The following is a 22,972-nucleotide window of genomic DNA, read 5'->3' as shown; positions in this document are numbered from 1 at the left end:
CCCCCCTCCACAGTCTATACCGAGGGGATCCCGTGAGTGGCTAGATGCCTTTTGTTTATTAGGTTTAGTCTCAGACACAAGCACTGCTTGGCCGTCTTTCAGCTTTGTTTGTGGGTCTGTGACCATCTCTCCAATGCTTCGGGAGAAAGACTTCATTAGTTGTCTGTTGACAGTTGGTTCACCTCTAACCCCTTAGGAAATAGCCAAACATAAAACTCTCTGGTTTCAAAAAGTGGGTGGTGGGGTGTGCACAGCGGTGATGGAAGAAATTTTACAAGCAGTGCAACTCAAGTTAAAACATTCTGCATTTTAGATGGTGGTGGGAGCAACTTCCTGCCAGTGACTTCAGGGAAGGTGGAATTTACCAATATCTTTGCCTTTATCTTTGCAAAGGCCCTGGGGTAGAGAGGGCATCTGGAGGGAGAAGCAGGAAGAGAATGTCTCCTACATCACTTTTACACTCTGAGTGGTGTGGCTTCAGCCCAGCTGGAAAAACATTTGACTTCCTCTGCTCTGTTCTGTTCATCTCAGCATCATCTCCTGGAAACTGTCATTTAAGTAGCAGCTAAACGCTTCGGGATATTTAGCCTGGAGAATGGAAGGCAGGGGATTGACATTCATTCACTTGACTAAATTTATTGAGCCTAGTATGTGTCAGGCAATATGATGGGGCTGCAGAGCTGGATTCATTACCACCCTGGCCTCAGGGGCACTGACTGTCTGCTGGAGGCGACAGACAGTAAACAGATAAATTACCATCCAGCCTTGCTGGCTGTCACTGAGATGGGAGGCACAAGGTGGAGAGCTCCCAGGGCAGAGCCCTGAACCCTGCCCAGGCCTTGAGGAAGGCTCCCCAAGAGGGGGGATGGTGATCTGAGTTTGGAAGGACTGTCTTCAAATATGGGCAAGGTTGTCACACAGGGAGATTGATAGCTTATCCCACAAGACCCAATTATCTAAAGCTGTGATGGTCTTACTATGTTTGAGAAAAGATGTACCATTCAGTCTGAAACATGATTTTAAAAATATAACTTGAAAGATCTGATCCAGCTTTGACTTTCTGATATTTAAAACTCGGCTTGGGGAACATATAATCTCTGAATTATCAGGATTTTTAATTCACCTAACACCATACTGAGCAAACGAACGAATCTGAAGAGGCCTGTATTATATTTTAAAATATTTACCATCTGGAATGTAGCACAGCAGCGTGGAGGCAGGAGGGAGGCAGTGCAGGGAGAGTGAAAAGAACCGAAAAGTGCAGAGAGGAAAATGGCCAGCTCACCGGGAGATGCAGTAGCAAGAGTCGTGAATTCAGACCACTTCCTCTGAGCTGGGCTTGTGACTAGGGGAATAGAGATGGAGGTGGGAATGGGAGAGGTTCCGGTCCACACCAGCAAGTCGGGAAGTGCTTGTGCAAGTGGTGGGAGATTGAAGGAAGAGTGGACCAGAATCTCAGAACTTAACTCCCACAAGCATGGTGCAACAGGCTAGCCAGCACACAAGACCCCTTTCTGGCTTCTGATCTCCTTGCCGGGGTCTCAGAGCTTGGCTTCTGGTCAGTGTCGGAAGTGCCTTGTGTGACAGTAAACGGAAGCCAGAGGACAAGGGAAAAGGGCAATCACAGGCCATGGCCAAAGGGACAATGGGATGCAGGTACCAAAGCATTTCCCAAATGCGATGGGACTCATAACGGCTTACCAATCAGAATGTGAGAGAGAGAAAAGGAAGGAAGGGAGGCAGGGAGGAAGGAAGCTGGGGGTTGGGGGGAGAGGGAGGAAGCAGGAGCCCCACAACCAAGAAAGGAAAGTGTAGGTGCAGAAGAAGAATTGGAAATCCGCCACGGGTTCAGAATCATCACTTAGCTCTCGTCTTAATCACCTCCAGACTGGATGTCTGCTCCCCTCGGTTCTTCAGTGTGCAATTCATCACTCTCGAGAACTCATTTGAACTGCTGAAAGATTTTGTTTTTCGTAACACAAACTGCCTGGCTGTTGGAGGCTCTTCTACTTGTCCTCTTTCTCACCATCCACTCCACTGTTAGCATAAGCTAAGCCGGAAGTGGTTTTTGTCTGAACCTCGTTCAGATGTGTTCCGCCCTGCAGGAGGAGATGCAATGCCTCCGTGCTAATCCCCTAGACTTCCTGGAGGTGGTGTTCATTTGGCTAATGCAAGAATCAAAAAGTTATATGCCTGGAAGTGGGACTGTGGCTCACCACACAACAGCTCTGGATGATGTTTTGTCTAGTCCAACCCTTTATTGTGTGCAGAATTTGTTTTAAACTCATTCACTCCAAATGGATTACGCTGCTAACTTCTCCGGCTTGGGAAAGTATTTGATTGTCTTCCCCTCCCTGCCCAGCTCCCAATCTTCAGCTCTAGTTGTGTATAAACTTTCTAAGGAATGTGTTTGCTTTTTCCCCTAGATCTTTCCCTGATCTGTTTACTCATTCTCAGCTTTCAAGGGATTATCCAAATCTCAGGGGGTGGGTGACAGGGGACATTTATCCGTTGCATTTCATCAACAGTGCTTTGCTGCAGTCAGCCTGCACATGGTCTTAGTATGGGAACTATTCCTAGTTCCTCCAGCCTGATCTCTTTCGACTTTGCAGGGAGAAATGCTCTGCCATGCACATGATTAAATATATGGTTGCTGAAATAACTGGATTACATTTTTGTAACGATTCAGGTTTCAGTGCTCATTCTATTCTGTAAATCCGAATAATATGCGGAAACCTGTTTTGCTCACTAAGTGGGACTTGCAACTAAGCACAAGAGATTTATCAGCTTAGAAAGCTTTGCTTTATTTTATTATTTTTAAAAGTCTGTCGTATTATCCAGAGTGAGATGAATAAAACTTAGATTCTTTAGTACAGGCTCCAGAAATTCATTCAATAAACCCTTGGTGAGTACCTGAGTGCCAAGACGCAAAAGCCAACAGCGGCTGCCCAGTGGCCACTGTGTATCAGACAGACTCTAACTTCCAGAGAGGGATACCCAGATTTGGTTGATTTTGTGAGTGTTTTTGAGAGACCCACTGGGCCTGCATTGGCCTTCTGTGGCTTATCTAGTTTGCAGTATACATAGAGGTTTGTTGTTTGGGCCATTTTCATGATACCCTGGTCTAACTGCACAAATATGCCTTTGAGTCAATGTTCTCAGGAAAGCTTGAACTATTCCGAGAATTGAAGGCTCCTTGGCCAAATGCTTGAGATATTTGTACACAAGGATCAAAGTTTAAAAGCAGGTCTCTAGGATAGTCCATCCTTATGTTCGTAACAGTGCACAAAATAATAGTCAGAGGCAGCATCTCTTTTCCTCTCTTCTACAGCAGTTTAGGTCAGGTTTACGGGCAAGAGTGCATGATCCAGAGACTTTGCACAGGTATAATCCTTCAACTTCATGTACAGAGTGTAGGACATTGGACTGAGTCCCTCGAGGCCCCTCTATTCCTCTCTCCCCATCATGTTCTTCTTCCTGATGGTGAGCAGTGCATCCCACTTCAGAATATTTCAGCTGAAGGAACCTGAAAGGGATTGGATGGAGTTGGTGGGATGGAAAAGAAAAGAGGTGGATAACGATTAATGGCAGCTGTGTGACAGGCACCTTCATATGTTAATGTCTGTTATCTATGTATATGTATGTGTGTTATATATAATGTATATTATCATATGGTATATACTGTATACATTAATAGATCTCTATAAGGTGGGCATTATTATCCTCATTTTGCAGACTCAGAGAGAGTATATAACTTCTCCAAGGCCACTCAGCCACTGCTTGTTGGATTCAGGATGTGAATCTGTGTCTGTTTCTCTAAATCCCAGGCTGAGAAGCCCCCCAACCCCCCACACCCTCTCAGAAAGCAGAGTCGGAATCGGTCCTCAGAGAGCATCAACAAACCTTTGCTTGAAAAATCACTTCTCTCTTCTCCTTCAGAGTCCTTTCATCCAATGAGACTAAGACAGCAAATTCTGGGTTGCCATTTACTGATGATCATTCCATCATCAGTGTGGACGGTTGCACTCAAATGCTTTTTATATAAAATATCCAAAATAAGTTTCAGCACTTCGGCACATTTCAGGTGCTTAGAAAATTCACTGATGTATGTTGCTTGAGTCCCCGTTACTCTGGGTCACGAGGCCTGCCTGAACTCCTGCTCGGTCCTGCAGAGGTCCACCAGGTCTTGCCGGAGGAGATTTCTGTCCTTTATGTCCCCTTGCAGCTCTTGGGGAGCAGAGTGCTGGGCAAAGGCTATTGGACGTGACCATATTGGAGTTTGGTTCAGTACAGACCCAGGTTCGTTTCTCTCCCATCCCTCCCTCCCACAGACGGGGCCATCCTGGGTCTGGCCATTCTCTTCCCAGCTGTCTTTCAGGAAGGCAGGCTGGGTAGAACACCAGGTGTTGATTTCCCACCTGCGAGGACTCTGAGCTGTTCTTCATTTCTTTGGCAGATCTTATAGCCTTATTTCTGGCTCTGTTTCCAAACATCTAATATATGAAAACACGACCCCCTGACTTCAGAGGCGGGTCTAGGAAGAGGATGTATGTGGCATTTCCCCATCTTTGAGTGACATATCTGGCTTCACTGCTTCAAGGCTAATATGACTGGGCTCTGGAGTTGAAGAGAGAGAGTTAAAATTCGGTTCTGCCCCCGTAGCTGTGAGCAAGTTGCCTAATCCCTCATGCATTTCCTCCTCTGGAAATGTAAAACTGAAATACTTACCTCGGAAGTACGCATTGAGACAATATGTGTAAGTTGTCCGGCCCAGGCCTGGCACACAGTATGTGCTTGTCAGATGGTGGCTGCTGGTATTAACTTTTACAGGACATGCACAACATAATTAGCTTCTCTTCTGTAGAAAAGTCAACTTCCCACTTGTCCTCTTCAAATATGTCTGGACTCTGAGGAACAAGAACAGGGTCTGTCTTCTTCGTTGCTACATAATCCGCATTTGGCACAATGTTGCTGCTCCATAAATATCTGTAGAACTGGGTTGAAGTGGCTTTTGTTTTTCTATACCAGAGCACTGGGCAGGTAGAGGGGCAGGTCTGCCACTGGCTGTGGCCCTGAGAAGATCTCTTCATCTCTCAGGGACTCACTTTCCCAGTCTCCTAAATGAGGGATTGGACCAGGTGATGCCTTCTGGACCGCCAAATAAAATTCTCCAATTCTGTGCAAATCCACTTACCATGCAAAGTCTTTCTTCAAACATACTCTTCAGCTTCTGGATGGAGGATTCAGGCTGGGAACAGCGGGTACCACCTGTGAGTTGTGTCATCACGTGGCCGTTTGCTGGTTGGAGGGAATCCAGAGTAGGCGGGAATATTCGTTGAGGGTTTGCTGTGCTTGTTCGAATCTGCTTTGAAGGCTGTCCCTTATTGTGGATACTGTTGGCCATCAGGAGGCTCCCCTGCCAAAATAACTGAAAAATAGTACCACAGGACAAAGTTCAGTTGAATTATTTTTTTCCAGAGTAAACACTCATTTTAGAGTGTTCACCCTACTTCTTAAGTCAGCTTCAGTATGTGCTGTTTCGCATACATGTGCACATGCACACAAGCATAAATGTTTCAAATAAATATTTCCCATTTCTCAAAGAATAGTCAATCAACAAATATTTATGGAATACTGTTGACTGCTCACGACAAATACAATGTATGCCATAGTCCTCCTCCTCCAGGAACTCACAATCAGGATGGGAAGATAAATGTAGGAACCATGAAGCAATCCTTTTTAAATTTCTTGAGAGGACCCAAGAAAGAGGTGGGATTGGGTGGCGCATGAAGAAGGGGAAGTGTCCTGAGAGCGGGTGAGCGGGGTGAGGGTGGCAATCCTTGAAGCGCTGAAGCATTGACAGCTCCTTCATCTGGCAGACTTTCGCTGAGCACGTCCTGGGCTGCGTGCTGGGATTGCAAAGGTGAATGAGACCCTGTCACTGCCCTCAGGGAGCTCAGGTCTAACAGAGGAGATGATGGGACACAGATGGCAACCGACACATACGCCATGATGGCAGTGCCTAGGGGGCGGGGGAGCGTGGGGTTGGTGCCTGCCCTGGCCAGGGTGGGGGTCAGGAAAGGCATCATGGTACAAGGGCCACGCACGTGGAGCTTTGGAAAAATGAGGAGCCACAACTTGGAGAAGAGCGTTCCAGACACAGGGACCACCGTGGAGAGGAATATTCTCATTGAGGATGAAATGCTGTGGCTTCCCATGACTGTTACTTTTTCTGTCTATTTTTTGTATTTCCTGTTTATTTTTACATTTCCTGTTTATTATATTTTTTGTTTATTTTGAAGTTTCGTCTTGAGAGTCTCCCCCTCCGCCCCCCACCCCCGGCCAGATAGAATGCAAATGCTGTGAGACTAGGACCCTGATGGCCTCCTTCCACACTGTATCCCCAGGCCTAGGACACAGCAAACGCCCAGTCAGCATTTGGGGACAGCCAGAGGACTGCTTGACAGGCGGTATTTTGTCCTCTGTCCCCCGTGGGGACCTGAGGAGCCGGTGCCCAGGAAGCGCAGATGTGGCACAGGAGAGCCTGGAGCAGCTGCATCAGGCCTGTGATTGCTTCTGGGTCAGGAAGCAGGAAACAGCAGCCAGCTAATGTTTGATGGAAACCTAGGAGGGAAACATCAGTCCTATTCCCCCTGAAGAGGGGTCGTTTTTATTCATGCTGGGGGCTTGCTGGCACACGCAGAGACAAACTAGCTGTCCTCCTACACAGCCGTCCAGTCGAGGCTACACTTCCAGGTAATCTGCATTCTGGTGTCCCATACCTATACGTACGTGCTTGAATATGCCAAGAAAATTTCTGAAAAGCATTCGCAGGAAATGAACAGCAGGAGTGGGAAGGAGGATCTGGGAGGGAACTTTCCCTTTCTACCCTTCTGTATTTGAACTTTTTAACTATGAGCATGAATTACCTATATAATTTTTTCTTCTTCTTACAGAAGAACAAAAGTAAAGATGCTTGGGCCATGCCCTTAGAGAGTCAAATGCACTTGGTTTGGGGCTGATGTGGGACAAGTTAAGTTTTTACCAGCTTCCCAGATGACTGATGGACAGCAACCTGGCATCAGATGCAGACAGCACAGGTCACACCTCCTCCCAGGAGCCTTCCCTGATCACCCCAGTCAAACTTCTCATTCTCTCCTGAATCCCTGGAGCATTTCCCAAGGAGGAAATTACACACACACACACACACACACTGCCTTGGGCATCTAGACTGTGCAGTGGGGCCAGCAGGGCTCACTTCTTCTGCAGCTGTGTAGCCAGCAGGGCCTAACACTGTGCTTTGGCCCCTCCTCCCCTTAAATGTTGCCTTCTCCAGACCTCCATCCTTGGCCCTTGACTCAAAGTCACCAATTTAGGGTATGGAGGATCAGGTGGTAGATGATGTAAATGTGTGACCAGTGGGTGTGAGTAATAGGGAGTAGTGGGGACTGTGGCAAACTGGCTAGAACAACACCTGTCTATAGGCATTCAAAGTCACAGTTGTTTTCAATCACTGCTGGCCAAACAGAACACATCTGTGGACCAGATTAGGTCTGTCTGCAACTCCTGTGTCTACAGATTCTCACTGAGTGATTGTATCCACTCTCTCGGCTTTCATGCAAATGCTGATGCCTCTAACTCAGCGTCTCCAGGCCAGACCAAGTCCCTGGTTTCAGACTCCTATCCCCTGCTGCCTGCTGGCTACCTTAACCCGGATCCCTCACACCCACCTGGTCCAGCTCATCACAGCCTGAATGAAATTGCTCCATCTTATCCTCTGTGGGATGTTGGCACTTGTAGTTGCAAGGAATGGATTCTCTCCAGTTACCTTAAGGAAAAGGGATTTGTTGTATGGCTTCATGTGGACTGAATGGAAGCCCTTTATGCTGATACAGCCCCGGGCACTGGCTCCTCTTACAGCCTCACCCCTCAGCTGGTGCTTCCCTCCTGGCATCCCTGCTTCTCTCTCCACACCCTGCACCATCAGCTTGCCTCTCTTCCCAGGATCTCTTAGTCTTCCGTCCAAACAAATGTGATTACGAGAGCTGATTCCCACTGATGTCAGGCTGCCTCAAGGGTCACCCTGGTGGACCAGGTCCCCCCTCCACACACACACAAGGAACTGCCCAGAGCTGCTTCCCCGAGCGAGGCAGTTTCCATTGAAAGAATAAGTTGGAGTTGCCAGGTGCTGTGGTGACACGTCCTCCAGTATTCTTCACCACAGTTGACGGCAGCTCCACTTGAGCTCGCTGGAAACCTGGCTGTCCTCCTGGCCTTCACTCACCACACTGATAGACACCAGATCCTCCCGGGGCTCTCTCTAAACTCCTTTCGGAATCATTCTGTTTGCCTAATCCACCGACCACCACCTGCCCCCGCCTGTCCTTCCTTTGCCTGAGTTCAGCGGCTCACTTGTCTTCCTGCCTCAATTTCCCCCTCCTCAGCCGCAAAGCCAGTTGCCCAGATGGCTTCTCTGTCTACACCTTTCAGGGGCTTGCTGTTACCTTCTGGAGAGACCACCTACCTTAGTGTGAGAACATGGCCCTCCGTGGTCCCACTGCCATCCATTTCACCGGCCTCATCTAGTACAACTCACTGACATGTATGTCACACTGTAGCACTGACATGTATGTTACACTGTAGCGCTGACATGTATGTTGCACTGTAGCACTGACTCATATGTTACACTGTAGCAGCAGCAACTGCTGTGACATTCTTGAATCAGCTGTGCCCTTTAATGCCTCCAGGCCTTATTCCAGGTTAGCCCTTCTCAACCGTGCTGCCTCTGTTTCTCCTACCCATCTGCTGGTCATCCTTTGAGACAAAGCATTGGCATCTGCTCCTTCTACTCCCCCCTAAAACTATTTGGGTTCAATGTCCAAGTTCTATATGCTCGTAATGGCCCCTGTGTATGTCTCTTATTGTTACCACCTGTGTCATTATTATCTGTTTATGTGTCTCTCTCCCACTGGACTGAGCTCTTGAAGGCAGGAACTGGTTCTTATTTATCCTCGTATCTCCACTGTCAAACTCAGAGCCTGGTATATAGTAGGTGCAAAATAAACGTTTGATGAGTAAATGAATGCTAGCTATACATAAGGCACTAAGTAAATATGTGTAAGTTGGCTGGTTAACCTGAATGAAATTGCTCATCTTATCAATTGGTCATCTTATGATGACCGTGAAATACTATAAGATCCGTGTGGATACATGTTTTAAAAGTCACTGCCTCATGATAGCCATCCTGACAGGTGCGAGGTCATAGCTCATTGTGGTTTTGATTTGCATTTCCCTGATGATTAGTGATGTTGAGCATCTTTTCATATACCTGTTGGCCGTGTATGTGTCTTCTGTGGAGAAATGAAAAAAACAAAAGACAGCAAGTGTTGGTGAGGATGTGGAGAAATTGGGACCCTCACACACGGTGAGTGGGAATGCAGAATGGCGTAGCCATCGTGGATAACAGTATGGAGGTCCCTCAAAAAATGAAAAATAGAGCTACCATATGATTCAGCAATCTTTTGGGTATTTATCCAAAAGAATTGAAATCAGTTTGGCTTTCAGATGAGGATTATACAAGGGGCTGTATACAGAGGTGTGGTGTGAGAGAAGCACGAGGAACGGCACCGTGACGTTGAGCTTTAAGCAGCTGATTCAAGGTAATGAGGGGAGGTGGGGTGTGGTTACCAGACCCTAGGGGGAGAGTCTGGTAGAGTCCACCCCTGGAGAGGAGCAGTGGCCCACAGTCAAGGGTATACCCAGCCTGAGCACTGGCTGAGAGGGGGCCAGGGCGACACATGCCCTGTCCCTGATTTCCTCCTTCCTTTGCTATCTCCCCGGGGGTCCTCCTTGGTCAACCCCTACCGGATGTTGGAGAGTTCAACCTTCATCTGGCTGTCCGTACAGGGCAGCCCCGCAGGGACAGAGCAGGGCAGAGAGTGGCTCTAAAGGGCAAAAGGAAGGTGTCAGGTCACCACCTCCTGGGCAGTGAGGTTTGAGTGAGGCAATATGGCAAAGCTCTTAGTGGAGTTCTTGACCCAAAATAAGTGCTCAGGCAAGGCTAACGCAAACCTAGTGGTCTGTTTGCATTTAAGTGTGCCACAGATAGATGAGATAGCAAACTAAATAGCAACAGGAAAGGCTGGAAGGTGTAAGCAGTCTCCTGGACCGCCGTCCTGAGGATGGATGGAGGCCGTGGAAGAGCCCTCTGAAGGCCTGTTGGCTGTGACCATAGGTCATTGGGTTGGCAAGTTGAGATGTTATTCTGAACCAGAAACTTTTAGGCCTGGAACAATTGGGAATGACGTTATTGTCTTTGAGTACCCGTGGTGAGATAATTCATAGATTATTTAAACGGTTTGACGTGTAAAATAAGAAGGCAGAGTTTACACCTGCAAATGGGCGGGTCCAGGACTACAGAAGTCAGTGTTCTGTATATGGAGATAAACAGCCCAAAGTTGTTATTTCTCCCAGTGGAACTCTCCACACACACCTACCAATGAAATTGCCTGGCCAGGAGCTCTCTGTGAAATCTCTAGATCTGGGGAAAATTTTACAACTTCTCTTTGCCCTTCTGTTCTTTTATAACACTTATTTTAAAATCTTTTCTTAATTTTCACTTGCTAGGTCTCCGATGCCTTGTCTTCTGTCCTCAGTACAGCCACATAAACATAGTATTCTATACTCCCCCCAAAAGGGTTAAAACCAGAAGAAATTGGGATATACACTAAGAAAATTGGCACAAGAAGGATAAATCTTTCTTGGAATTTTCTTAAAGATTTTTTTTCCTTGTAAAGAAAGCCAAACTGCAAAGTAAAACACTCAGCTGTTAATAAACAAAACCCTTACGTATTTAAAATTTAGTTATTTTCCAAAACAAACTAACGTTTTGCTCTGTCTGCTTATTCTAATATGCACATTTCATTTAGCCCAAATCCTCATTATGGGAAACATTTACATATCCATCTCCTGGCTCTGGGGCTGCCTTGGGCAGTGAAATATGTACTTAGTGGTTTCAGAAGCACTGGCTCTCATTCATTTCCCCCACAGCAGCAAATCTTTAAAAATGAAGTTTTCCAGGCACTTAGCCCCTAAATCAACCTTGTGGGGATAGATGACTTTGAATCTTATCAGTCCACAGAATGTCTCCCAGCCTTTAAAGATGTCATCAGCCTTTCCCTTCTACAGCGTGGCTGTCATATCACGTGTCACAGCAGGAGCGGCTGAAAAATGGCTGTACCAAAACTGTTTCGAACTTTCATTAAATTTCATATTTGCCGACAGCCTAACCCCTCACGGGCCTGATTCCTGCTAATTTGTTCTCATTAAAGTGGTCTCCAGCCTGTGGCTGTGTTTTGAACAAAGTTTGGCTATGTGGGAAGATTCAGGGCTCCTTTCAGGGCAGGCTCTGGCTGTAGCTGCCACCCTCTGGTTGTCGCGGGCCCAGAAGCAAGTTCGGTGCCATCCACTTTTGCGCCTGGCCTTCTAGAATCCAGCCCTGCCTTCTGCTGTGTTGGTCACTTACAGTTGTGGCCTCAATCCCACCGATTCCCAGCTGTCCAGACCCCACCAGGGCCTGCCCCGGCCCCACGTGGGCCTCATACATGTACTAAATCTTTCCCTGGGTCTCATAGCCAGCCAAACAAATCGGGAGAGGGAGTCACAGAGCCACAGCATCTTAAAGCCAGAAAGAATATTGGGAATTTTCTGGTCTGGTCTCCTCAAGTTCAGATGAGGACATTTGGGTCCAGAAAATGCATCAATGGCCTACTAATGATGAAGGTCACATTGGAACTGGAGGGAGAATCCATGATTTTATGGAACAAATTGTATTTGCGGTATTTAATAAAAATTTATACTCTTACTGTGTTTGTTAAATGACTGACTGTACCTCCAGAACTACACGTTATTTGCACCAACATCCTAATAGGATCTTTAAAAATCAACTTTGAAATGGTTCAGTGGAAAAGGAATGATATATTACAATGTTGTAGTATTGACATTTCTGTCAAATTCTGCTTGTGCTTATTGCATATTTATGGGCAAAACTATAACCTTCCAAACACCTGATTTGGACAGGGTAGGGTGATATGATAACGTGCAGTTTAGGGTGACTTGTGACAACTTGATACTCAAGCTTATAAAATTTCCTTTCTTCCTCCTATCACTTATTAAGTAAAACGAACCTGGAAGAGCCCTAAAATGTATATAAATATGTATTTTGTTTTTTCCACCAGCCCATTATCTGTTAGGGACAATATCACAGACAGTCCGATTAACAACATTTATACACAGAAGGCTGTCTGGTAGGTTTGTAGGGTGTACGGGACTCTGTGGTGAATAATGTGCAAAAAGGTGGACTTACATACATATATTTACCTTTGATCATCTCCTGAATTAACCTTTTAGCTATTTATTTTATTTTTTTACTTATTTTTTTTTTGAGGAAGATTAGCCCTGAGCTAACGTCTGCTGCCAATCCTCCTCTTTTTGCTGAGGAAGACTGACCCTGAGCTAATATCCATGCCCATCTCTCTCTACTTTATATGTGGGACGCCTGCCACAGCATGGCTTGATAAGCAGTGGGTAGGTCCATGCCCAGCATCTGAACTGGTGAATCCTAGGCCACGTAAGCGGAGCACGCGAACTTAACCACTGCGCCACCGGGCCGTTCCCCCTTTTTCCTGTTTATTAAATCACAAATGTACTTCTGTGTCCCTAGAACGTGTGAGTTCTTCGCTGCGATTGTTTGCAGGACACAGTGCAGAGTTTCTCAACTCAAGGGGAGTGGCTCTTCCTTCCAGGCCAAGTGTCAGACCACCACTCTGGATGCGCACCATTTCAGACCCTTACCCATCTTGTCTTCCAGGCTCTGTGGCTACCCTCCTTTTTATGATGAAAATGACTCCAAGCTCTTTGAACAGATCCTCAAGGCAGAATATGAGTTCGACTCCCCATACTGGGATGACATCTCCGACTCTGGTAGGTCTCTTGGCTCCCCCTGGGCCGCTCCTGGGACTTTACACGCAGACCACCTGACTCTGATGGGCCCGGGGGGCTCAGAACAGTCCTGAGGCTCCCGAGGAAGCTTCCTGAGCCACACACCTGGCTTGACTTGCAAAGGGGAGGATGGGCTTGTGGACATCTGGCCCAAGCCAGGCTGCGGGATGGGGACTCACTCCTCCACCACTCCTAACTGCGCCCTGATCTGAAACAATGTTGGCTAACATTTATTGAGCGCTTACTGTGTGCTGAGCACATGTGCTAACTCATTCGGTCCTCAGGACAACCTGTATCAGATGGGTATTACTACCATTCCCATTTTACAGATGAGGAAACTGAGACCCCAGAAGTGAAATAATTTGACTGAAGTCATACAGCTGGTCAGTGGCAGAACTGGGATTTGAACCCAAGCCCTCACTGCAGAGCCCACATCCACAGCCCAGGGAAGCTCACCATTTCCTCCTCAGGGATAAAGATCAAAAGCAAGACCCACATAAACTGACGTCATCTCTGGAGCCTCAGTTTCCTCACTGACGAGATAAGGATGATAGTAATACTCTTCCCTTCCACGAGGGTAGTATAAGGACCAAATGAAATAATGAGTGGAACAGAGCTCTGTGCTCACTGATAAGCTGTTCAAATAACGCATTTTATTATTTGTGTTAATTCCTCCTAACTGGAAACACCTTGCTTTCTTCCTCAATATTCTAAAATGTGGGACCGAGTACAGTTCTCCAAGGCAAACAGGAAATTGCTGCATGGGGAGTATTTAACTTCTGAGCTAGGAAGGGCACTGCCTTCCCCAGAGGCCCAGTCCTGTAAGTGGTGAGTTCCCAGGCCCTACGATGCTACAGATTTCCAGCCTGCACACGGGTGCCATCTTTTGGTTCTGTGACCCAGTCCCTCATGTTCTTCGTGTCCTGCTTGTGGGTCATACCCTGTCCAGGGCCTCCAAGCGCTCTCCACTTCCCCATCAGGGCACATCTTATTGCCTTGCAACTCCTGCTCATCGTAAATGGCAAAGGGGGCTGTAGGTGGGGCTTCTTGAGGGCTGCGTATCCACAGCGCCTAGCCCAGGACCTGGCTGGCTTAGTAGGTAACCAGGGTATTTTGTTCAGTGAGTGATGTCTAAAACATGGAGAGGGCATCAACACAACAGCTCCCAAGGGCAGCGGTGAGCAGAATGAGAGGCACATGACAACAAAGATGTTTCATCTCTTCTCTGAACCAAGGTGTCGCCACCTCCCAGAGGAAACGGACTTCGAGCTGGAAAGGGAGGGTCCCAGGCCTGGCTTGGCTGCCATTCACAGGTCACCACTCAGGCTCCCAAGCCTTGGCTTCCCTTTTCCCTTAATGCTAGTACCGCCTGCCTTTTGTGTCCAAGGTACTGTAGGGTCCATGGAGGGCTGGCTTTGTAATTTTCATGCTGCCCATGACACTCTCAAAGACCTGGTGGTATCATATCCTCCCATCTCAGGCCACAGACTGACTCCTTCCCTCCTACTTTCTTTTTGAACAGCAAAAGACTTCATTCGGAATCTGATGGAGAAAGATCCCAATAAAAGATACACATGTGAGCAAGCAGCTCGGCACCCATGGTAAGAAAGACCGCTCTAGAACGCCGTGTCCTCTAACGCCTTCCCAGAGAAAACTTGGTGCTGGCTGTTGTCACCGTAAAGCCGCAGGCAATGATTAATAATCTCATCCAGGCCCGGGAAGTATAATCCTTTCCCCGAGCCAACATTCGAACTCTGCTGTTCCCTCAGGACAATCTTCTGAAGGCAGTAACGACAAGTTAAGTGTGCAAAAGATAGCTGTAGCTTTTGCACTTCCCGTGAAGTATTTTAGGATCATTTTTATTGAAGGTAATTCCCCAAGGAGGCATTAAGATTGGAGTTTTATTCCTTGAATTTATTATCCACTCATGAGTGAATTGAGGTTATATATTCTTTTCCTTTTAAGATGCTTTTCAAGGTAGGTTTCTTCAACTCCAGAGGGATTAACTGCAGGTTTATGGCATTCCAGACGGCATTGTCAGCAGTGACTGGCAGGCCACCTTCCTAGGTTTGACCCCAGCTTCACTGTCAACTAGCTGTGACTTTGGCTTTGTACTTAATTTCTTTGAGCCTCAATTTTCTCATCTTTAAAATGTTGGGGCCGGCCCGGTGGCATATTGGTTAAGTTCGCACACTCCGGCGTTCGCTGGTTCAGATCACGGGCACGGACCTAGCACCACTCATCAAGCCGTGCTATGGCGGCATCCCACATAAAATAGAGGAAGATTGGCACAGATGTTAGTTAGCTCAGCACCAATTTTCCTCACAGAAAAAAAAGAGAATAACCATATCTGGTTAAGAGGGTTGATGTAAGAAATAATTGAAATAATGCATGTGAAGGGTTTAGCACAATATCTGGTACCTAGTAACTGCTTCGTTAGGCTGTAATTATTAAAGCACATGAGCATGCATTCTGAAACAAAGGCCAGGAGTAGTCAAATATCCAATATAATGGAAATAAACAGACCTTGACTTCAGGAGAAGTTCCCCCTGCGAAGCACTCTAGAAAACCAGCCCCTTGTGTGTTCCACCATCTCCTGTGGCATTTCCTACAGTCTCACAGGCTGGGGACCTGCTCACAGGTGGTGTCATGATAGCATTTTCATTTATGGTCACATAATGTCATTTATTGACACTTCTTGTGTTGTAGGCACTGTGCTAATCGCTTTAAAATAGCATCTCATTTATTTTCTTTAGAATACCCTGTAAGGTAGGTTTTGTCTCTATTTCAGAGATAAGGAAATAGCTTTAGAAAGATAAAGTAACTTAGCTAAGATGACACGAACTGGCGGGTTGCAAAATGAATGCTCTTTGCTTCCACGTGGAACGAGAAGGAAAAGGGAAAGAAGGTATGGGGTAGAGGGCAAAGAAAGAAATTTCTGAATAAGGAGGCAGTTTTGATTGTATATCATCTTGATATATATATATATATAATTTTTTTTTTGAGGAAGATTAGCCCTGAGCTAACATCTGCCACGAATCTTCCTCTTTTTGCTGAGGAAGACTAGCCCTGAGCTAACATCCGTGCCCATCTTCCTCTACTTTGTACGTGGGACGCCTACCACAGCATGGCGTGCCAAGCGGTACCATGTCCACACCCGGGATCTGAACTGGTGAAACCTGGGCTGCCGAAGTGGAACGTGCGAACTTAACCGCTGCGCCACTGGGCCGGCCCCTTGATATTTTTTAATAAGTCATTTTGGACCGTAGGTCAAAATATGTGACAATGATGATAATAAAGGTTTTCTTACTGTATAAACAGTAGACCTTTAAAGCTGTACAAGACTATTTTTTGTTTTATATATTTTTTATTTTATATAATACATAGTAATATAAATATAATAGAACATATAAATATATAAAAATATATTGGTATATTTATTTATGTATTTTGATATAATTGATGTCCAACACTGTATAAATTAAGGTGTACAGCAGAATGACTTAACATTGGTATATATTGTGACATGATTACCGTGATGTTTAGTTAACACCCATCACCTTTATAGAGTTACAAAAAAATGATGTGTTTCCTTGTGATGAGAACTTTCAGGATCTGCTCTCTTGGCAACTTTCAAATACGCCATTCAGCAGGGTTAACCGTAGTCATCAGGCCGTGCATCACATCCCCAGGACTTATTTATCTAGTTTGTATGAGACTTTTGGGATTATCTTGTAGAGGAGGAAGATGAGCTCAAAAGAAGGGAGGTGGTTTGCTGTCTGGTTCCTGTTCCCTCATCCAGCCTCGCTCTGTAGGAGGCCGGAAGGAGGCCAGTTAAAACCTAGGCTCTCCCTCACCAGATATTTTTGAGAAACCAAAGACGGGTGAGGTGGGTTTGACTCAGGGGCCTGGAAGAGCGGGCAGGGTGGGCTCAGGAGAAGGAAGAAGGACTTCACAGAGGTGCCAAGCCTCGCCCTATGAGACGGCTTTCGCCAGGCCATCCAGGATGAGGAGAGGATTCCGGACCGAGCGAGCCACCTGGGCCACACGTGGGGGCTAAACCACACATCCATCCTCGGTGCCCCAGTATGCGGTATTCCTGGAATAAGACCGGGCAAAGGAGCCGGGTGCGAGGGAGACTAGAAAGGAAGGCAGAAGCAGCGGGATTCTGGTGTGAGCTCTGGTGCAGCCTCTTGAGTTCAAGTCCTGGCTTCAGCATTTATTACCGTGTGGGCAAGCTCCTCGGCCCTTTGGGGCCCCGCTGTAGAACTGGGATGACAAATAACAGCAGTACATCTTCTGTCAGGCTTTTCTAGGGATGGAATGAGATAATACATACGAAGAAGAGGAGTGCTAATAAATCTCCAATCTCTAGGAGTTACTGTTATTTTATTATTGTACCAAGGAATTTGGTCTTTTCCATTTGGGCAGTGGGGGCCCCTGACAGGTTTGAAGCAGGGTGATCAGATTTGCGTTGTAGAAAGCTCGCCTGGCTGCAGGATAGAGGATAAGTCCTTTGAATAAGGGGCGCCGGAGGATGGCAGAAAGGTGCAGACCGGAGATGGGGAGGAGGCTGGCCCAGAGAAGGAATGACAGGGCTGGAGAGGATGGAGGAGACCGTGGAGATAGTCCAGGGCCTGGGAAGCCTCAGCACTGGTGGGTGGCGGAGGCAAAGAGGGGTCCAAGGTTATTCCCAAGTTTCCATTTCAAGCGGCTGGGAGGATGACTGTGCCGGGAGAACAAGCAGGCTTGAGTGAAAGGGATGAGGAGGTTCAGGGTCATCTAGATAGAGATCTGTGGTGGGCGCTTTGCTGAATGAGTCTGGAGCTCAGGGGAGAGGTTCAGCCAGAGACAAGGATTTCAGAGTCATCAGCTTGGGTCACATTAAGACATAGCATGTGAGCTGCACAGAGAAAGTCTTTCTTACTTCAAGGTGGTTTTTCTCAATGCTTTATAATTTTCACTGTGAATTTCAAAATTCCCAGGAAGTCAAACATTAGAAATTGAAAAAAATCAATGCATTTGACTCAAGCATCACTGAAACGCCCCACTTGCCTGTATTTATGATATGCTTGTTTCTTTTATGTAAAACTGCCCGGCCGAAGGAAAACAGAGATTCAGCTGACAGCTAGCAGAAAGTGGAGTAATTATTCCAGTGAAGCGTAGCTTGATCAACATCCCCATTCTGGAAGCTGTGGTCTCTGTATATCGATGATATCCAGAGGGCATCATTTCTTATTCTGCACCTGCTCTTCCAGCTTAATCAAGGCCACCTGGGGCCAGGAGAGGCCTCTGGAAGTCACAGACATCTTCCCTTAGCCTCGAAGCAGATCACTCCAGGCTGGAGAGGGCTCCTTTCAAAGCTGTCCTCATAGAGGGCTGTCACCCATCTTACTAGGTGTTTCCTGAGCCGCGAACACTGCAGGTTTTGCCTTTCTCCTGGTGGTGCATGGTAGGGAGCCAACAGGACGCTGGCTGCTGGACAAAGAGTAGGAATGACAAGCGGCGGGATAGGAATCCATTTCTGGTTTCAGGGAAGCACCTTGACGGGGTTCAATTATCTGGATCGGATTCTTCTGAACCTCTGTCTCCAGTTTCATTGGCAAGGAAACCAAAGTAACAAGCCTGGGTATCCATGCCCCAGGTGATACTTAGCCGATGCCATTTCCATGGCAACGGCAGTATGCTTACCTGGGGGGACATCGCGTGTTGGTCAGGCCAGGGTGGCATCTGTAGCTTCTCCTCAGTGTTCACGGAGACCCTTCCCCTCTTCTGGGTTCCAGCCCGCTGAGCTGTGGTTGACCATAGGGATTGGGCTGCAGCCCAGGAGTCTGAGATACACCCCAGGCATCCCCAAGCCCGTCTTCAGCAAGTGTCTGGCAAAGCAAAATCAGAGTTGTGGAGGCAGAGCAGACCATGTACAAAACACAAAAACACCGAAAGGCAAGGAAGGATGACCTGGATGATCAGTGTGTGTGGAAGAGGTAGCAAGACAGGCCTCACAAAACATGATTTATATAAATTCCATCTACAGTGTTACTATAAGAGTGAAAACTAGAAAGCAAGGGAGAATAGGAGACCTGGATGGAACATGGGTGCCCCTCACTTTATGTGTGTGTGTGCGTATGTGTGTGTGTATACAGATTTATAAAGAAGGTCTTCTATATCAGAGGCTTTCAATTCCTAGGACAGTAGAGATGACAAGCATGATCCCTTCCAATTCTGAGCTTCTGTGCCTCCAGTTTCATTTATGAATAACGATGGAGCTAGTAGCACTGAGCATCGTGAGTGTCACATGCTGTCACTGTAAACATCCTGGCTCATCAGGAGCTGCAGCAGCCATTTCCGTTGTGGTGCCCGTTTGAGGAAGATCATGTGCTGTCAGGGCCCAAGCTGGCTGCACCTCCCCAAGAAGACTTCCTAATGGGAGCCTCTGGGCCACCGTCTGCCCTGCTGGATCCTTCACCAGCTGCAGCACACCCTTGGACTGTGGGAAGTCAGCACGGAACATTCCTAAGATAACTGAGAGTTTGCATTTTCCTTACATCTCAGCCCATCCTAACCCACAGAGAAGGGAGTCTCCCTGACCCCCTCGCTGGGCTGTTTGGTTTGGAGCGTGGCTGTGCCCTGCGGCAGTGCTCAATCCGAGGAATTCCATACTTCCTACCACTTCTGCCCATTTGTTTCCAAGATAGAGCTGGCCACGGATGCATTGGAATTGGCCTCTTTTTCTGAGGATGTAGCTTTTAAAAAAAAACGGAGCAACAGGAAACCCTCACATGTGCTCTCTAGGAGAAGCAGCCTAATAAAGATGTCTACCGTCCCCTCCCTCCTCGTTACTCTTGTTTCAGATGGATTTGCTCATTCAAATATCCTATTTCTATTCACTGGTGTGTGTCTGGGGGCAGGGGGTGATTGACAGCTGTTGGAAATGGAAACCTGGTTCACTTCGGTTCATTTCTGAGCGTCTTCTTGGCTAAGTATTTTCAGCCCTGCTGGAAAAATGAGAGAAGTCTATTAAGGGGGGGTGGCTTTTAGCTGGGAATATCAGACTGTGTTCTAAACTTAGGCCCAGCCTGGCACAGATTTAATGTCCAGTCCATCAGCCATGTTTTCAATTCTAAAGTAAAAGCCTGGGCAGGTGGGAACATTTTTTTTTTTCAGCGATGATTTCTTGTCTGAATAAGCCCTCAGCTTGTTCCTTTCATTTCCCAAAACAGTTGGATGTAGTAGTCTGTGGCATCCAGGCTGTTTTGGGTCCAGAGCCATCTGGGTCCAGGACATAATGGGTTTCTCCACTTCCCAGACATCTTCCAGCCAGAAAGGATGGTCAGTGTCCCTGGCATCTATCTGCCCCTTAACTTTTCCAAGATTCAAGAAATTATTTCTTAGGCATCAGATACCAACTTAGAATTTAATAGTTTGGTGCCAAAGGAAAGGCAAGATGGAAGGATCCAAGCTCTGAGAAGACTGGGAGCAAAACACGGCTTCCTCTGAAACTGGGGGGAAGGCCAAGTGGTTGAACGTAGAGGGAGGATGGTGTTGAGGGTGAGATGGGATGTGTAGGAGAATGAGCTGTGAGCAAGCTCCTAATTGATCGATCGGTAAGACCAGAGATTGTAAGCTAAGAGAGAGAAGAGGGTAAGGTGGTAAAGCAGAGGGAGGTGTAAGACTGGAGAGAGAAGGGGGAGCCGATAAAGCAGAGGAAGAAAGTAAAAGGATGAGGGAAGCTCTAAAGACAGAACGTAAAGAGCAAACCTACCTTCTTCCCTGTTTGCAGAAGGCTAAAGAACAAGCAAAAACTAATGCCTAGTAATATCAAGGGCCCAGCTGAACATAGAGTGGACATGGTCCTGGCAGTTCTGAGACCCTTTCTAGGAAATGCAGGAGTAGAAGATGTGTCAAGCAGGGCTGAACTAAGGCTGGGAGCCCTCTCCCTGAGCACAGAGAAGCTGAGGGGCACCTGGCGTGGTTGTGAGTGAGAACTCGGCAGAACATGGCAGAGATTGGTTCAGCTAGGGTGGAGCCAGAACGGAGCTGTGGGCCCAGGGATGTGAGCGAGTGCATGGAGTGGAGGTTGTGGCAAGAGCGGAGAGGAGGGGCCTTGGGTAGGAGGAAGCTGGGAAGATGGCCCCAGATAGGGATCTGGCGGTCAGAACAGACAGGGAACACATTTGAGACCTCAGAGGTGAAACACTGCAAGATGAAAGCTGGTGTGGAGGGAGAGGGAGGGAGAAATAAGGGAAACTGAATTCAGGTTGCGTTGTCATTGTGGATTCTGATGTTGCAGGAATTGGGGTCAAAAAGGGAGGAAGTGGGAGCCAGGCAGAGAGGTCAACCTGGAGGGTGCTGATCCATCCTGGAGAGGATGCAGAGTATAGATGTAGCACGGACTTGGCATGCGGGGATGGCGGACGGTGTGTTCAGACAAGAGCCGTAGGGTGAAGTAAGCAGCCTGCAGGGGCAGTGGGAAGGCAGCCTCTCAGTGAACCTCAGGAAAGGGGTAGGATCAGGCTTCCTGGGAAAGCAGCTTGGGGCCCAGTGCCAGAGCCCCCCAAGAAACTCTTTTGAAACAGCATCTTTGCCTCGGTTTCAGGATCGCCGGTGACACAGCCCTCAATAAAAACATCCACGAATCCGTCAGCGCCCAGATCCGGAAGAACTTCGCAAAAAGCAAATGGAGAGTAAGTCTTGCCGTTCATTAAATTGCCAGTGAACTTAACCGCTCGCCCTACAGTTTGAGCATTGCTGATTTCTAAAGGTTACTGTCACCCAAATTTGATGAAAACCCTCAGAACCTCACCCAAATCACTCTGCTAATTTTAACCAGTGACAATGAAGACTTGAAGGGGAATATCACGGCATGAGAGGGATCAAGTATGAGATTTGACACTTGTCTGTGATTCAAAAATAGCAATAGTGCCCGCTCTTACTCACCCGCAATTTCCTAAGAACATAATCCTTGCTGTCTTCCTTCACTTTGCTGGAACTTTGAATAGTCAACTTTTATTGCAGTGAGATGAAAGGCAAAAAAACAGGAAGTCCCAGTTGAACTCATCAATATTTTCTGGTAAAAATGTGATGGATTTAAACCATTGAGGTTTCGTGATCGTTGACTAGTAACCTAAACCCTGTGTTCCAAACAGCGTGGGTGATTAAGCTGGCTGCTTTTCCATGAGAGACTGTACAGAGACAAAATTAATTCCACTGACCTACTTTATTTAGAGGAAACGCTATTATTTAGGACAAAAGCACCAATAATAAGAAAATAAAAACTATTTTAAAACATCATATTTTAAGGTCCTATGTTATTATAATATGCTTTTATTCTAAAAGTCCCTTCTCATAACTTACAGAATTAGTTTACATTTATTCTATATGTTTATTATGTCATAAGAAAAATATTTTTTTAATCTCCAAAATAAATTTTGATGGGGGGAGGGGTCAAATAAATTCATGTACTTTGGGAAGAAGAGGCAACATAAATTTCTTTTCTCGAGCATCATGAGAATGTTTTAAGATGTTTGAAATGCTTACGGGAACAGAAGGAATGGAAGACAGTCTGAGTCTTTGCTAATTCTCTGGAATATTTTGTCTGCTTTTTCCTTTCTTAAATTTCAGCAAGCATTTAATGCCACAGCCGTGGTAAGACATATGAGGAAACTACATCTTGGCAGCAGCCTGGACAGTTCAAATGCAAGTGTTTCGAGCAGCCTCAGTTTGGCCGGCCAAAAAGATTGTGCGTATATAGCAAAAACAGTGCTTTTCAATTGGCATTGAAGACAAATCTGGGGTGTTTCCTGAGTACCTGCTGTTTCTCGGGCACTTTCAAAACTTTATCTCATTTAATACTCCAACAGCCCTAGAACATTATTTAATTTTTTCAAAAATTTAATGTTCCGTTTATCGAGGAGAAGTCTGTGACTCAGTCCCACACAGCCATGTCTGTCTGGACGAAAGCCCAGGCACGTTC

The 22,972-nt window shown here is 46.7% G+C and overlaps 1 protein-coding gene across 5 annotated transcripts in view; it reads left to right on the top strand.

The window, feature by feature from the left end:
• CAMK1D (calcium/calmodulin dependent protein kinase ID) overlaps positions 1–22,972 on the top strand; it is a 390,404-nt gene that overhangs the window by 362,008 nt on the left and 5,424 nt on the right. For all 5 annotated transcript variants that reach the window (XM_070255354.1, XM_001499103.6, XM_070255352.1 and 2 more), the window contains exons 7-10: positions 12,869–12,981; positions 14,522–14,600; positions 21,596–21,683; positions 22,621–22,738. In XM_070255354.1, coding sequence (XP_070111455.1) covers positions 12,869–12,981; positions 14,522–14,600; positions 21,596–21,683; positions 22,621–22,738 — 398 coding nt within the window. The remainder of the gene's footprint in view (positions 1–12,868; positions 12,982–14,521; positions 14,601–21,595; positions 21,684–22,620; positions 22,739–22,972) is intronic.

This window comes from Equus caballus, chromosome 29, assembly GCF_041296265.1.
Source record: "Equus caballus isolate H_3958 breed thoroughbred chromosome 29, TB-T2T, whole genome shotgun sequence".
Lineage (NCBI taxonomy): Eukaryota > Metazoa > Chordata > Mammalia > Perissodactyla > Equidae > Equus > Equus caballus.
Note: the sequence above shows the minus strand (reverse complement) of the source record. Positions and strands in the feature narration are given on the sequence as shown.